Source organism: Oryzias melastigma, linkage group LG22, assembly GCF_002922805.2.
Source record: "Oryzias melastigma strain HK-1 linkage group LG22, ASM292280v2, whole genome shotgun sequence".
Taxonomy (NCBI): domain Eukaryota; kingdom Metazoa; phylum Chordata; class Actinopteri; order Beloniformes; family Adrianichthyidae; genus Oryzias; species Oryzias melastigma.
In genome coordinates this window covers 10,482,348-10,499,929 of record NC_050533.1, presented here as the reverse complement: position 1 = coordinate 10,499,929, position 17,582 = coordinate 10,482,348, and the positions used below count along the sequence as shown (strand labels likewise).

The 17,582-nt window shown below is 37.0% G+C and overlaps 3 protein-coding genes across 3 annotated transcripts in view; 2 read left to right on the top strand and 1 right to left on the bottom strand.

Moving 5' to 3' along the window:
- fancm (FA complementation group M) overlaps positions 1-13,924 on the bottom strand; it is a 39,396-nt gene extending 25,472 nt beyond the window's left edge. Inside the window, exons 1-4 of the mRNA XM_024260021.2 lie at positions 13,163-13,924; positions 12,920-13,092; positions 11,887-11,964; positions 11,629-11,787 (exon numbers count right to left, since the gene is read on the bottom strand). Coding sequence (XP_024115789.1) covers positions 11,629-11,787; positions 11,887-11,964; positions 12,920-13,092; positions 13,163-13,850 — 1,098 coding nt within the window. The 5' untranslated portion in view covers positions 13,851-13,924. The remainder of the gene's footprint in view (positions 1-11,628; positions 11,788-11,886; positions 11,965-12,919; positions 13,093-13,162) is intronic.
- Positions 26-9,462, top strand: soul3 (heme-binding protein soul3). Its single transcript, XM_024260116.2, has 5 exons — positions 26-662; positions 5,671-5,765; positions 7,222-7,363; positions 7,461-7,644; positions 7,721-9,462. The coding sequence occupies exons 1-5, from the start codon at positions 422-424 to the stop codon at positions 7,890-7,892; spliced, it is 834 nt and encodes a 277-aa protein (XP_024115884.1). The 5' UTR covers positions 26-421; the 3' UTR covers positions 7,893-9,462.
- A 154-nt stretch (positions 13,925-14,078) lies between the features above and the next one.
- Positions 14,079-17,095, top strand: iqcc (IQ motif containing C). Its single transcript, XM_024272912.1, has 5 exons — positions 14,079-14,204; positions 14,361-14,504; positions 14,578-14,863; positions 16,488-16,618; positions 16,995-17,095. Exons 1-5 carry the CDS (start codon positions 14,163-14,165, stop codon positions 17,040-17,042), a joined length of 651 nt encoding a protein of 216 aa, XP_024128680.1. The 5' UTR covers positions 14,079-14,162; the 3' UTR covers positions 17,043-17,095.
- Positions 17,096-17,582: the final 487 nt, after the last annotated feature.

Genomic DNA, 17,582 nt, shown 5'->3' with positions numbered 1-17,582 from the left:
AGGGCGGAGCTAGAAGTCCGTAGCGTCGCGTGTCGTCACAGCCAGCACTCATAAACATCGCGTTCCCAGTCTGCTTCGAAGCGTCACGCCGCTCCGAACGAGCGACGAAGACGGTCGATATTTTTGGAGAGTTCTTTTTGTTCCGAATTTTTTGACATTTTCTCCGGGAAACGGGTCTACTTCGTTATCGACCAAGAACCGACGAAGAAAACATGGCTACATGCGCGGCGTAGAGCTTAGCAGCGCCTGCTTAGTTCTAAATCTGAATAAGCGCGAGCGCCACGGAAGAGGAACAAGGAAAAGTCGAAGTAGTTTAAAGCGCCAGTTTAGCAAAGATTTATACGCGCTGCTCGACTTTTAATCAACCCTTCGAGGCCTTCTCCCCTCGGTAGACATTTGCTAATCTTAGACGGGGGTTGAAATGGACCGGGGCGGCTGTCAGATGAGCGGAGGAGGAGGCGGCGGCGGCGAAGGCAGCGGGATCGACCGGAATGGGGTGATCACGCTGGAAGACCTGGAGTCCTTCACGGAAGACCAGCTATCAGACTCGGGCAATGGCAGCCTCGAAGATGGGGAAGCCATGGAGGAAGAAGACGGCTCGGACCGACTGCTCCACTACTGGCAGGAGGTGGCGAGGGGACACCAAGTGGAAGTTTCCCAAGGTACAGAAAAAAAAGTAAATCTAGATAACATGGAAGCCGCACTTTGGCTGACTTCTGCTGCTTTCCAAGTTAGCTTTGACGATTTAAAACATGAAAACTGTCGCTAAACTAAATTACAGAAGATGAAAAACTTGTTTAAGTCAACTTAATGGAGTTATTTTTAAATAGGTGTTCCGTGGTGCTCTGACCTACATTACTTCCCGCTTCCAGCCTAAACATTCCCAACCACATTTTACTGCTTAAATACATCGTTTAAAACTAAATCTAGTCTTAGCTAACATAAAAAAATATTTTAGGGCTAAATTGCAGCATGAAATTACTAATAAACTTGAGATTTTTCAATGTTTTTCTGATATTGCATTTTTTTTAATCTAAGATAATCTTTCATATTTTAAACCTTCATCTTGCCCCAAAAAATTAGATTTTACAGGGAAAAATCTAACTTTTCAAGGACTAAACGACACATTTTAATACCAAATAAATAATGAATTATACTACTATTATATTTAAACGAATAAGGTCAACAAAAAAAGTTTTTTCTTTAAATATTTAGCAAAATTAGAGAATGTAATAGGATTAGGCCATTGTTTTCCTGTATTCAACATTAACCTGGTCTCTAATGTGTTTGTTTTTCATATATTTTCTGCAATATGACAATTAAAGTTAGAAATATTAAACTTATGTTGAGTTAATTTGATAAAAAGCTGCTTTTTTTGCTCTCTGAGGATAAAATTATGCTTTAGCTTGAATTTATTCTTCAAAAATCATGCTTATTTTCCTAAATTAATGTTGTCATATGGGAGTTCCTAGACAAAAACAGAAATTATAGCAAACATACTTTACATTTATATCCTCGTTTATACCAGTACGACCTACAGTGTGTGTGGAACAGCTGATTGCGTGATGATCGACTGTTTCAGAAAATGAAACAAAGCTAAAATAGCTATATAAGTTTAAATTCTCCACATTTATTTTAACAGATTTACCATATTAGAATTATACAGATAAAATTATTTATTTATGTTATTAGAATTTACCTGCATGGAATATTGCTTAGTTAGATCTATATTATATAACTTTACTATATAACTCTTCTATATTTAATGAAAGTGACTTTCATACGTAATCAGGGCAGAGTTATGGTTAAAATGCAGCAGTGTGCATTTTGAAAAATAATTTTCCATCAGTTTTATGCTTGGTCGCACTTAAATACATGCAGATAGCATCAGCCATATTTAAAACAACTTTTAGATACTGTATGTGTTTATTTTGCTGCCGTTTCCGCACTGGTTTTATTTTGAAATCACTGTAGAGTTACGGATTTAGAGTAGAATGAAAGTTAGAAATCAGAAAGACTTGAATCTTTTCTTGGACGGTCAAGCCTCCTCTGATGTTACAATCACCAGATAACGTCGACAACAACAACAAAATCCGATCATGTAAATGACAAAATCATTTAGGACAGTCCTTTAGTGTCTAAAAAAAAAAAACCCACAACATAGACAGCAAATTTCATTTAAACTGACATCATTTCTAACACAGTACAAATGTACACAACACACAAAGTGACAGAGGAATTTTTAGACAGTAAAGGTCAATAAGTTAGCACAACTACAATAAAAGAAGGGCACTGTAAAAAGCTGAGCTTGAATGACAAAAAACGATTTACGGAATCATCCATACTCGTTCTTTTCTGCACACATATTTGCATGAGAGCGAAAAGCTTCTATATAAACTTCTATGTTGGCCTATTTAACCAATGTGCAATTAAAGCTATGCTTTCTGACATATGAAGAGCTTTTATTCTGAAATTTACATTATTCATCCAAATAAGTGGAGAAAACTTTTTTTTGGAAAAAAAAAGTTGACTACAAGGTTAAAAAAAAGATAAAAACTCGACTGTTTCATACTATACAATTATCCGATATGGAGATGTCAAATTATATGTTGCTGCATATGGAGGCCTGTGTGAGTTTGTCTAAAGATGATCCAGTGGCGAGCGACTGGAATGATTTAGTTGCTCTTAAAGACAGTTTTTGTTTCTGGATTAAATTTACATTTCAAGCCTAAATAAGTCTATGACTGCACTGACACAGGACAAACACAATTTGCATTCACACTGTTAAAAATAGTCTGAAGTTGTTGTTGTTGTTTTTTTTAATCATATCAGAATTGATAGAATTAGTTTTAAAATGTATACATTTTAGGTGGAAAATTCCACGCTGAAATTATTTTCTATAAAAACATTTTTTTGGAAATTCAGAAAAATCTAAATGTAACATAGAGAGAGAAATACTCGACCTAAAGTTAAGAATTAAATTGCAAAACCAATGTTTACACAACAGTCGTCCTGAAAATAATCCCTAATTACAGATATTTAACAGAGACTCAAACAAAAGACACATTATTATAAGCTTGTGTCTATTTTCAAACTATATAAAAAAAATCTAAAAAAATAAAATTTCTATATTTAGCCAATTTTAAATTAAAAATCCCTAAATTATAAAAAGGGTTAAAAAGTCTAAGTGTAAATGATTTTCTGTGCTATAGTTCCACTTTAGCCTAACACGCATGTTATGTAATCACATGTTTTGTAAAAACTGATCAAACAAGTAAATGTCTCAAGTGATTGATTACAATAGCTCATTTTTACTCTCAGGAATAGACACATTTTTCATCACAACCTTAAAAATGTAGCACTTTTTAAAAACAAATAATCTATTCAGATTAAAAAAAGCCTCCTGGTCTTTGCATAGCTGTGTATAGTTTCTCATATTCTGAGAGTTTCTGTTGCTAGTTTGTTTCTTTGTAAACACAAAGGTCTCTTAAAAACCCAGTAGCTGCGACTGGCACATTGTGCTCCCTCAGACCCATGGCACTAATTGAGGGATTAAACTAAAAATCACTTGCTGGGGCTTTGTGACTCAGGAGAGATTAGGCAACATGTCTGCGCTGGTTCTGAGGTTGTGGCCTTACTACAACTCAGTCGCTAAGGACGCAGGCCAAGGCCAGTGTAAACTCCTTTCCTCTAATTGGGATAGAGTTGGCCAGAGTGGAGTTGGGTGGGAAGTTCTGCTTCTCATAATCCCTTTTCACACTTACACTGCAGCCTAGATATTCTCTGGGCTCCGTCCAGGAGACTTGTGCGTGAGAACAAAAACCTCGACTTAGACGGACCAGAATGTGCTTTGGTTAAAGACCAACAATTAAACTGATTCCAGATCAGGTTAGGTACAAACAGCATTAGCCTCTATCCATCTGTTGACACAATTCACAAAAGAAATACAGGTTCTGAAATGTTTAAAAAGCATAGATAAGTACTTAAATAATAATATACTATATATATATCACGGAACTTATCAGTGTTGCCCTATTTATGATACTGTTTCAAGTAATTGGCCATGTATGAAAAAAGTAGTTCAATTTGCAACAAAGAAAAAGTCGAAATGGTAAAAACTCTGAATTGTAGGAGCAGATAGTTTGGACATCCACTGCAGCCAGTAATGATGGTGATAATACTGTTATGGCAACCTCAATGAAAACAGTCTATATAAAAAATAAAAACCATCACATTTATCTAGTAATGGCAGTAGAGCGAGCACACACTCAGGCATTTATCAGAGAGATTGTCTATTAAATTGCACCACAAAACCCCAGAATGAGTCCTAGTTTAATCTGTCCTTTCCCTGACCTTAAATCAAGTTAATTTCAATGGTTACTAACTTGTGAACAATGTGATGCTCTTGGGAGTCATAAATTTTCTGAAAATCTATTTGCAATGCTATTGTTGAATTACGACGCGCTCATCTAATGTGGGTCTAAGTGTGCAGCCTTCTGTTAGGATATTTGGAGGAAAAGATTGAGTTTTTTGTTGAACCCTCGTGCTCTCTTATGGGGTCCAGATGACCCCACCCTTATATTGATGTGTGATCCCGTCCATGACAAAGGTGGACAGGATTTTATGTCTTCCACAGACTCCAGGGAAGATAAACAAAAAAAAATCCTTGGAAAAAGACGTTCAGTGCGCCATCTTGTGGGGTCCAGATGACCAGATCAACTGGTCCAGATGAGAACTGGACCAAGTGAGTGTGATGTCATGCATAGAAAAAAGCTTACTTCAGTCTTCAACAAAATGAAGACAATTCCATTACCATTTTTCCCAACATGGGCGCTGCCATGCTCTAGCCAGACGATTTCAATAGTGATTGGTCCAAATCAGCCTTTTTGACACGCGTTACATGGTGTTCACAATGAACAAGCGAGAAGGGGCTTCTTCTTCTTTTTCTACTGTGTACTAGCACATGCCCACCACCTATAGTTGGAAGAGGCTCGATGCGAAACATCATATCAGTTCACAATGATCAATTTTCAAACTATTAGCACTTCCCTTAATGAAAAAAGGTCACCATCCTTATGTCATTAACAAATCAGAGTCTCCTAATGGTCAAAGTTTGGCTTGGTTTAACTGGTGCGTTTAATGGCTGCATGTTTTGCGTGAAAGCGAGAGTTTTTCTTAAGTGCATCTTGCAAAGGGCGGCGTGAACTAGCTTGAGTCACTATTTCTATGGCAACCATTCTCACTAATCAGGAGTGAGCTTATTGGATGTCCACTTGAAAGTGGGCTCTGGAGAATCCATCATCAAACAGTTTGATGTGGCGGCCATCAGGCATCTGATTGGCCAGTTTATAACTTGAATAACTTGCAAAGGGGGTTAGCAAGAACATGTTAATAGAAAGAATCAGAGCAAGAATGGTCATTCTGACAAATAATATTGACTGAGAAATAGCTGGTTATTTCTCTATAGAAGTTTATGGGATTTTAGGTTTTTGGAGCCAGCGGTTACTTCCTGTTTAGAATGCGAGCGAGAAGGGGGTCACTCAGTCCAGTTCTCATAAATGGTAAAAACTAAAAACATCCAGTTAATCGATGCTGCTTCAAGCATTTCTGTGTGAAAGGTTTAGCCGTCATTCTTTATAAAATGTTTCCAACTTTCTTTCTGTTTGACAGACATGGCAGAGCCCATCCAGCAGCTAAGCAGCAACAACCACGGACGCAGCAACAGAGAACAAGTCCCTTTTACGCTTCTCTCACGCAAAGAAAAGGTGTGGCTCTCTTTAACAATCTCAAAATTGTGTGACCTTTATTTCTATACCTTGTAATGCTCCACATAAAATGGAGGTTTTACTAAATTAGTGGCCTAGTTTGAAGAAGCCAGAAATATCTGCACTAAGAAACGCATGTACATTGTAGCTTAGTCTTAAAAAATGACTGTCTACCAGATACACTGGAGCTGAACATTAAATGAACATGAAGCATTTTTCTAAAGAAATAATCTGTTGGAAACTCATTTCCTTAACTTAAAATTGTGTATGTAACATTGTTGATCCTCCACAAAATCTGAAAAATACACTGAAAGAACATAGAAAAATTATGCAGAAGCTAATAACATACCATATCAGTTTCTAGTGACCTATACCTTAAAAAAAATCCATAAATTGAGAATATACTTAAAGTCTATCAGTTTCTATTATGACGACATTGTGCGCATAATTATGTGTTTAGGTTATCTTTTGTTTTTTTACGTGACTGGATCATGTCATCCAACCCGTTTAGACTCCTCTGGGCACTGTAAAAATAAAGAAGGTTAATTGGTTAAACTTAAGTTAATTAGCTCATTAAAACTTGGCGTGAGACTCCAGCTATATAAAGGAGAACCCTTTTTTACTTAGATTCATTTTTTACGCTTTGTAATTGGAGCATGGTCAATTATTTACCCGAGCTGAAGATGATGCTAATCAGTTTTAAGCTTTTTTATAACTTCATTATTACATTTAATTGTACAATTATAAAGAAAAATATTTTATGTTGAAAGTCTTTAAATCTGCGACAGACTGGCGACCTGTCCAGGGTAAACCCCGCCTTCGCCCATTAGTTGTTAGGCTCCGGCACCCCTGCGACCCCGAAAGGGAAAAAGCGGCCAAGAAAATGAATGAATGAAGAAGTCTTTAAATGTTTACATTAGGGGTGTAAGGTAAAATTGATTTGGCAATATATTGTGATATTTTGTTCCGATACAGTTTTGGGATATATCGCGATACGGGTCGTATTGAGATGTATATCACGATATGGATCGTATCGCCAGATTATTGCCAGTACAAACATTTAAAACTTTGAGATTACGACGTATTAATGTTGAGATAGAGCTTTTTTTTTTTTTATTCTAATGTTTGATATATCATATGTGTCATTTTGTGAGATACATACCGGGACTCTTCACACTAATTTATGCTGTAAAAATAAGGAACTAGATCAAAGTTACACAGCTTGCATTGTAAATGTTTCAAAATAAAGGTTTTCAAACTAAATTGCAGTAGTAACACACTTAAAAATAATATGAATCTGATGTTTTTGAGAACATATATAAACTAGCTGTCACTTTAGAATAGTCAGATTTATTTTAAAAAATCTTACCGTTAATCGCTTTGTTCAGGCTTGTAAAATAATTCCGTTCATTTTTCACATTTTGACTAATTGACCTGAATAATGTTGTTTTTCCAGTGTGGAGAGCTGCTATACGAGAAGCGACAGTATGAAAAGGGCCACTGGGCTTGCATAACAATGCATGAGGACACTTATGAACAGAGCATCTGCTACGGTTTCATGAGGATAATGCGATACATCTGCCAGCAGAACTCTATAGGTGAGTAGCAACACATTTAATAGAACTCCCTAAGGTTCTAGCTTATTGTAATTATTATGAAAATGGCCATTTTTTTCCACTCAATATTTTTAAACAGGCAACTACCTTGGCATGACGCTGCCCATCGTGACGGTGGTTCGTACAAACGAGAACCAGTCCGTGATCTCCAACGACGTCACGGTGGCGTATTACCTTCCTGCTGAACATCAGGCCCAGCCCCCACAGCCCTACGACAGCGACATAGTCATAGAAGTCTGGCCTGCGTCTACTGTATACACAAGGTACTGAATTTTCAAACTGAATTCAGGTCAAAATTTGAAGCCAAATGCTGAAACGACCCCCCCTCCCATCTTGCAGGCCCTTCACCGGTCCCACCAATGAAGTGACCATCGTGAATCAGATCAGCGCCATGGCCGAGCTGCTGGACTCCCCCGATCTGTGCGAAAACAACTCCTTCATTGTGGCTGGCTACACCAACCCCGCTCACAGCAACCGTCAGAACGAGATCTGGTTCCTGGAGCGGCGCTGAGAGCGCCTGCAGCCTCTACCCATGATCCTCTGAGCCTCATGAACTCTTAACACTGCCCCAGCTCAGCTACAGCCTCAGGTGCAACACCTTCAGTCACCGTCTCTACCTGTAATGACCACCAGCCTAGCAGACTCCAGTCGATGAGTTTTGACAAAAAAAAAAAAGTCACCCTTTAGTGCAGCATCAACCTTTTTTCTGTGCATTTTGATAGCTCCTCCCACTGGAAGAACCAAACCGAACGACTGCCATACAAGGGTGAAGCACTGCATTCACTGTTGCTTTGAGTTGGCTTAAAACCAGCACCCTTTAGTGAAAACACGTGATTGTTGTAGCTGTTAGCACTCTGAGCGGTGTCTAAATAACTGTCCGTCTCTGAGGCAGCCAAACCGCGCTCCAGGCCTCCTCGTTGCACAAAGTCTAGTGCGTGACGCCATCACCATGCAGGTGATTTCATTTTTGCTTCACACTTTATCTGTGGTTTCCAGAGTCCACTACAGGTCTGTACGATGCCCATCACACTGCATATTGTCGTAGCTGTAAGTGCAATATTCATCAGTGGTGACCAACAGCAGCGGCGTCTGGGCCGCTAAGCTAGCCCGGCGCTGGTGCTGATTTTTGGGGGTTACACAGAGCAGATGTGTAACAATTCTTCACAGTCAAAGAGAAAGTGTCTTTAAACACAATATAAGCTCAACAACCAGGGGTTTAGAAAGCTGATAACTATGAACGTAGCGGCTCATAAATGAATGTAAAGCGGCGGTGCATCATATTTCTACAAACCAAAAGCTGAAAACTCAGATTTCTATTGCTGAGTGACAATCAAAAACGAACGATATAGTTTGTGGTGCAAAGTGATGCATTCCTCGTGTTTCTAGATCCTCTTCACACAGACACTTGCCAGAGTATTCTTCTTTATGCTCCTTTTTCCCTTGCTATTGTGTCAGTGAGGAGCAGTGTACTGCAAACACTACTGCAATCATGAAAAGACATAGAGCACAGAGGATATTTACTGTGATTGTAGAATTTTAATAAAAAGTTGTGTTTTAGTTGAAGCTTTTTCATGAGCTGTTGTCAAGTCAGAGAGGGGCGTTTCTTTCTAAAATACCAGTTGATTGAAAACAATTTAATAGGAGGTTATATCAGGAAGTTTGAGATCCGGATTAAGTTTGAATGTTTTTAAGACAACGGAAGCCTGGAAGGTGAAATGAAATCAAAGGCAAACGTCACGTGAAAGGAGAAATCTGAAGTCAGCTTAAGGCTAAAACCCCCTTCTAATCCTTTTCTATTTTTGACTATTTAAAAAAATAAAAAGGAAGTTTTAAATGTTTCCTTCACCAAAAACAATTTTATTTTAAATAAAAGTGGATGTTTGTGGGAAAACCTACAAAGCTGTCTATTCATTGTTTTTTTTTCCCCCCGTTAAAAGAACGCTCATATGAAATCTTTTGAGTCTGTCCTTTTTATTTTTTTTTGAATATTGTAACATACTGTGATACTGTAAGAGCAACAACTGAGTGCTACAGCGGTTTTCTTTGTTCAATAAAAATGTGCTTGTCCCCTGACCTAAAAACAATGTGGTCATTCTGCTGTAAAAGAAACATTTGGTTTAATAAAAAGACAAAGACTGTTTAGGAACAACACAATAATATAGAAAATTGAGCTTCCCTACAAGTACTGTATTTTCCGGAGTATAAGTTGTAGTTTGTTTCATAGTTTAGCCAGGGGGTGCGACTTATACTCAGGAGTGACTTAATTGTGTTTTTTTACATAAATTGGCTAATATATTAGTTATTTTCTAAATTGTTGTCCTCTAGCGGTTGTTTCCTCTAACAACCGCTAGAGGGCGCTGCATCTGAGTATAAGTATTTGCTATTAACAGCGGTAGAAGAACATGGAAGAGAATCCGATTGTTTTCCTCTCAAACTTTGATATTTTTCATACACAGATCAAAAGATTAGTATTTATTTATTTTTTTTATTTTAGTTACGCTTTCCAAATTTGTTCTGAAAAGTAAGATTTTTCTCCCAAAAGTTCAACTTCTACTCATATTTATTAATATATAGTTTTCTTCTTCTTGATTAGACATTTTTTGCTCTTGAGACATATACTCTGGTGCGACTTATATCCCAGAAAATTTGGGATAAAGAAAAGACAAAAAATGTGTTTGCTTTTGTCAAAGCCGACACAATGCTGACAAAAAAACCAAAAACTCCACAAGGTTTGGTCTTCATCTTTCAAAAGGATCGGCTGTGGAAAACTTAAGACATCACGCCCAACCTAATTGTGCAAAGCACGTCTTAATCCCTTTGCAGCAGGAGGTGGAGTTGTGTTACAGAAACACAATGAGGACACAAACAACATGCAAAGGTGGAGTCTGTGCCGTTAGGACAAGTTTGAGAAAGGACTTTCATAAATGTAAACAATGAAACAACCTAAATGTTAAGTTTCTTTTCATAAAAAATACTTAAGTCTGAATTTTTAAAAACTGTTATATTCATGATAATGTTGATAATATTTTAGAAAAAAAATATTATTCCACAACTTTAACAAAGTGGCTTATTAAAGTCCCATTCTGATCATCTTAAAATCAATTTTTAAAGTGGTATTTTAATTATAACTGTGTCATTTTTAGACAAAATAAAAAAACTGTCTTTTTCAATGACATAGTTTCTGCAGAACTGCATTAGAAATCAACCCTGTGAGTTGTAGGCAGGAACATTAGAGCAGAGTAAGATTCCCATTCTTCCCATCATCCATTTGTTTACACTCTCCTGCTAGCTTACAGCCCCTCACACCCGCAAGCTAACATTAGCGGTGCAACAACCACTCCCCTGAAAGCACCTTTTTGCATGACTGCCTCAAACTTTAAATTGTCTCAGCATTTATTATATTTGATCTGCATGTCTGCTGTAATGCTTGTGAACAAATGAAAACTATTATTTTTTGGGGGAAAATTAAATTTAATTAAGAAACTTTCAGAAGTTTTAATGATGGACTAAAACACAAAGATATGAGAAATAATTTTGCCAAAGAAAAAGAGAATCTACATTAGCAACACAAACGGAAAGAAAATTATGCTGGTGTGTTTATAGAAACAAGTAACAAAGCAGGAGTGTAACAGGTATAAACTTTTCAACGCAGGTGTCACATTCCAGCTCTTCAGCCAGCTGTGATAAATGGAAGTGTGGCTGCTGCACGTTTCCGCTACACTACACACAACCAGCAGGTAGTTTCTGTTAATAATCTGCAACCCTTCAGACACCAGAAGACCGACCACTGAGTGGAGCAGTGAGATGCTTTCAGGAGGGATAAATCATTTTGATATTAAGTGACCCAGAGAAACCCCAGAGCAGAGAGGACGTGATGCTGAGGGGAGGATATGGGCTGAAAAGCTCAAAGTGCAATACTAAAAATGGACACATGGTGGCAGCAAATTACTTGTCAACAGGGGGAAGATGTCAGGAAAAAATGAAGCTTTATTCTAAAATCCTTGAATAAAATTCAGTTTTCCTTGAATAAATGTATTAATTTTTTTAAGTTTTAGTGATGTGTGACTCCAAAATGAATGAAAATCTGTCAACATGAATATTTAAACACCATTTTTTTTCAAAATGGGCAACATTTACAGCATGCTAAAAACTAGTGAATCATAAAGTTTAGATTAAAGTAGGAATAATTTGCTTCAAGAAAGCAGACACCTGCTTTAGGAAGTAAAAGGGAAAGTGAAAAAACTTACCTCGAGATATCGAGCCTGGTAAGCAGAAAGCGTCTCCCCAAGAGGAACTATCACTTTGTCCACACTGCGCTGATGTGAATGAGCCTGGATGTCCAAACTTTCTTCTGATCGCAGCTCAATGTGAGAGATGAGCAAGTTGGAGATCACAGACTGGACCGACTGAGTGGAAACCAAACAGGAGATGACATTTGAGAAAAACTGCAGAGATATTTTATGTTTATGTCACAATGTTGTGAAGTAGAAATGTTGAATTCTCACCTTAGTATCTCCTCCTGGAGTGGCACTGAGAGCCAAAACTCGGAATTGTAGAGTCTGACTGCACAGCTGTCTAATAACCTTGGATAGAGGACAAGTTGAGATGCTTCATCACCACATTTGCATGGTGAAATTATTTTTCAAACAAACAATAAACCATAAAATAGACAATAGTTAGGAGTTCTTCATGACTTAAATGTTTCTTTTCAATCTGTTCTGTTTACTTGGTCCTTTTATGAAGAGTACCACAATAGTTAATATATTAAATATAAGTCTTAAAATGGCCTATATCCCCCTCTCAATCCACAAAAACGAGCAGGTCCTCACATTGTGACGCCACAAAGAGAGGAACAGCCCCTTCCAAGAAGAGTCTGCGCTGCCAGCACCCCCTTCAGGCTAACACACTCACACTTTTTCAGTAGCGCTAGCGGTGATCGGCAAAACGCTTTATTTTAAATGCACAATATTCATCTTTGCAAAAGATCGGATGTTGTTTCATTTTTGGGCAAAACACAGACACGCTGCTGAGCCCGGCTCTCGGTTGACGACATAAAATGGGCGGCACCCACAAGGAGCAAAAGGCGGAGCCTCGGAGATCGAGTCATTTCTACATGTTTTCCAACATACCCCGATCTGACATGTTCTAATTGGCTGGACACACTTGAACGAGGTAATCAGTCATGAGTAGAGCTTGGATATCAGGGAATTGCCAATCCCTGACATATATTAATATAGTTTACTCTGACAAACTTCAGAATAGCGTGATATCGGTCTATTAAAAAAACGACAAAGGCATTAAGATTTTTGATAAAAACTGCATAATCAAACAGTTTTACTATAGATTTTGGAGTTGGACTTCAAGCTTTTACATTTTTTTTTAAGTTTATTTGTCACGTCTACTTGTATTTCAATTCTGATGTATGCCTTATGTTATGTTTATTGAGTTAACACTTGGACCACAAGTCTGTCACATAATCATATTCTATTTAAAAAGATAAAATAACATTTTGGAGTATATTAGGTAAAAATCCTGTACTTGACAGTAGGCGTGATTTCCCAAAGCCTTGTGAGCCTCATCGATCACCACACACTTGACCTGCTTGGCTGGGCAGGTGTCTCTGGATAGATCGTTCACCATGACCTGCGGGGTGAGGAAGAAGACTCGCTTGGACTTCCACACCTCCTGTCTCTGCTTTGCAGCTGTGCTTCCTGTGGAATAGACAAATATCAAATAGAATCTAAAATAGACACAATACAGATCGTACTTTTGTGTTGATACCTGTCAGCTCAGCCATGTGAGTCTGAGGGATCCCCATGACTTTGTAGCAGGCTTCAATCTGCTGGGCCACCAAAGGTTTCGTTGGAGCCATGAACACAATCTTCCCTGATGGATACCAGCGGTAGAAGTTGTACATAACCACAGCGGCTATAAAGGTTTTTCCCAGACCAGTGGGAAGGCACACCAGAGTGTTCTGGAAAAGGGCGGCCTCTGAGATCTTCAGCTGGTAATTCCTGATGGGATAGTTGGTGGGATAGATCCATACTTTGGCGGAGGAGCTGTCAAAGTCAGGGAAGTCTGGGTAAGTTTGTCTGGCTGATGAGGGGGGAGAAAGTGTGGCCTCATCCACTGCGACGCAGCTGTCAAGTTGCAAACTCTTTTCAGCTTCATATACAGCGACGACCATCAAGTCATCGTCGTCATCTTCGTTTTCCTGTAAGGTTTCCTCTGTCCTACCGGAATTCTGACCAAATTCAGTCCATAAAGATGCTCGTGGAGGACGAGCTAACTTAGCTCCTTTACTTGAAGATGGTCTTTGCACTTCCGAAGCCTTTTTGCCATTTTGAGGGGGTTGAGTCGTTTTGTTTTGAGACACAGAGCCCCCCCAGGTCTGGAACAAAGTTCTCTGGTTTGTCCCACCACTCATTTTCATCAGCTGTGGCACAAAACTTTCAGAAAAAAGCAGCATGGGTGTAGCAGCGACATTGCAAACATAAATACAAGGTCACTTCCGGTGCCGAGCATTTCAAAATACTTTGCTATCTTAGCAACTTAGACTGGTAAATATTTCTATTGGCAACTCTAGTCCTAAAATATCAAATGTTTGATATTTATATTTATTTATTCATAATTTTATGAAGAGAATAATAAGATATTTCATTCATACTCATTTAAGTTCGGCACGACATGCTTTTATTTTATAAGATTGATACCGGAACTAAATAAACTTTTTGAGTTTTATTCCCGCTCTTCGTTGAAACGGCGTCGTGTATCAACAGCAATGCACAAAAATGATTTGGAAATGATAGTTACCCGTTTTCAGGTAACAACAGTCTCCAATTGGAAGTTTTTTTTATTATTAAACTAAACGTTTATATGATTTGATCTAGTTAGCTAGCTAACAAACGGGTGCTAGCTAGTAATTAGCGCTTACCTAACTTCATAATGTTGCTATGGTTACCTGCTTTCTTATTACCAGGCATGTGTGCGTGGATATCTGATAAGGGAAGAGGTCCGGCGTGCACGCGTGGACTTTGAGGATATTGTCAAGGAAATTGACGGAAGCTTGACCCATTTAAGGTGGACTGATGTGATCGTCTCCATCCCATACTTCACGGATTATGTAAGCTCCAGCTCTGGCATGTAAACATTCATTGTGTGTACATTCTTCTGTAGTCGTGTCTGTGCTTTTTCAGCCTGGCGTTTCTTCTAGGAAGACATCAGAATCTGGTCTACATGTTGGAGATACACAGATCCCACTGTGTCTGTCAGAGGAAAGAGGAGAGCCTTGTGTCCTGCTGGAGAGGAAAGAAGTTGAGAGAGATGGGTCACATCAGTGTTTACCCAGAAGATCTGCAGCAGAGGATGAACCGGAGCAGAAGACTGTGGGAGACACAGATGAGGGGGTGATGGAAAGCACAAGGCGGTCCTCCTCCATCTGGGGCAGCTTGGAGATGGATGTGAACAGTTACCCCGATAAAGGTAAACACATTTTACTAACAACTTACTGTAAATATGTGAAGTCAATTGACCATAACTAATTACTAATCTGCAATAAAGGTGAGTCTGGAATCAGTTAGATGTGGTCAAGACCAAACTTGAAATCCTCAAAACTGCAACTATGGTGTGATTAAAAACAAATGATCAATACATGTGCTACCTGAAGATCCGACCATTGGGGTGCTTTGGCTTTGAAGAAAAATCCCCCAACTGTCTAATAGGTTTTATTATTTTTTTGTTAAGTTTTGTCATTTATTTTTGGATTGTTAGACTTTTTAAACTAAGGCTATCTTACATTGGTTAAATATAATTTTTTTTTAAACTTTACCTTTTTCCTCCAAAATGACAGACAACTTCAAATGATTGTAAATTGATTGATCTATTCTCAGAGTGGTTTGTCACATATATCTAAAGCTCGTATACGTATTTATCTTATGTCTAGTTGCTTAACAAGAATTAATGACAAATCCATTCAAATTTATAAATTTCAACCCACTGCTGATTTTTTTTTTTTTGCATCAAGGTAATACAAATGGATCGATACCAGAACGTGAATCACACTATTTGGTCACGTCTTTGTAAAATTCAAAGTGTTTCCACACATTGGACTATAGTGATTTTAAAATAAACCTAAAATGCCTCTATCCAAACTGTATTTTTTTAAGATCGCTATAATCTTTTTTTCAACTATTTTTAATGGCATTCAATTAACACCTTGACTCAGATCGATCTGACTGGATCAAAGCGGTATAAAATGATTCATCGGTTAATTGTTACACCCCAATAAAGTGAAATACTATCAACAATCCAGGATTTTATTCTATAAATCAAAATGACTTAAGACATGTATAATAAATATAATATAATTGAAATCATTAATAAAGCTACAAAAAATAAAAAAAAAATTATTAAACAATAAGGAGGATAACACAAAACAAAGTGTATTTCTGTCTGTAAGATGAGGTTGTGGGATAATATGGAATAAAGTATCAAAATTAATAAAATATTACAAAATTTTAAAAAGTAAAAAAAAAAAAACAGAAAATTTGGAAACATATATATTTGAAAATGACAAATTGAATGGGACAATCATGATTTTTTTACATTGTTTTGATACCTTGATGCTTTTTTCTTTTACTATTTTGTGTAAATGTAAAAAAAATATTCAATTTTATTATGTAAAAATGTATTCATAAATATCAAAAGAATATAAATCAATATTGTTTTTCTTCAACTCACTTCTTTTTCAAGGACTTTATTGCTTTCCGTTCATTATCTTTATTTAACCATTTTTATTTTGAAAATGTAATGAAATCCAAAAGTTAGCATTTGCTGGGTTTAGTTTAATTCTACACGGTTTAAATAAATAATGTATTATTTTTTCAAATTCCCTTGCAAAAGCAAATGTTTTAGGTTAAATTGAACAAAAATGCAACATTTATTGATAAAGTTATGAATTTATGATAAACTGAAAATCTGCATTTTGTCTAAAAAGAAAAGCAAAAAATGAATTATTTAGAGGAAAAAAATCAAATAGATTCTATTGATTTTTAAACCCAGATGTAATTAAAACTGAGACCTTTTCCCTTTGATCATTTTGAATTAGCACCTTCAGGTCTCCAGCACTACTGCTTGGCACAGGAGGTGCCTCGTACCCCCCAGGCCCTGCGTCTCCATAGAAACACTCTGACCATGGAGCTGGTCTGGTTGCAGCAGGCCATCGACAGCAGGAAAAAGGTAATATCTGATATTTGTTAAGCTGTGACAGTAATGGGGACAAAATAAGCTTCACTGCAATTTGATATAATATCCTTCTTAATATTTGTTATTTCTAATGCTGTAATTGTCTGAATCTTAATGGAACATTTTTGTGAAACAAGATTTTTTTTAATAGTAATGTTAAAACCAATCAGGTATTATAGGTCATATAAAAACAAAACCTATTTTCTTATAACATATTTTGTGATGGTTGAATTGTTAAGTAAAGAGAAAACATTAATGCATAGAATAAACAGGCAGAAAATGCATCCACACTGTATTGTAAGCACATTAATTTAGTTTGGCGTTACATTTTTGTGTAGCTGATGTGTGTTTTTTTCTCTCTCTTGTACAGTATCTATCACTCAAGGACAGACTGACCGAAACCTCACAAATTGAGTAATCCGACCTCACAACCAAGAGACTTTTCAGTAAACGAAAATCACTGGAGTGGAATTTTTCTAGACCAAGGTTTAAATAGTAAAAATATGAATTGCAAGTTATTACCTATCAATGAACATTTAAAATTTAATACATATGCATTTAAAAAAATGAATAATAAACTTTATTTTTCTAAAAATATTAGCTTTCAGTTGTCATGTTTATAAATCTGAGGCAAATATGTCATCTTCCACCTTCATGAAGCTACAGAGACTCTAAAATTCTAATTGGTTGAATCAATGCATTTAATCCATATATGGCTATGGTTTAATTAAGCAGTGTTTTTTTTTTGTTTTTTGTTTTTTTTTTATGAATAGCCACCCGTAAAAGTTGAAGGCAGAAGCACTGACTATGAGCGAAAGGCAGACTTTCATGAACCTAGCAACAAGTGAGGGCTAATTTCTAATTGGTTTGAAACTTTCATGTAAAAGAAAGAGTTCACTGTTTAATGTATAATTTTATTATTTATAGGTTGTTGTTTCATTGTATTTGTGAAGAACAA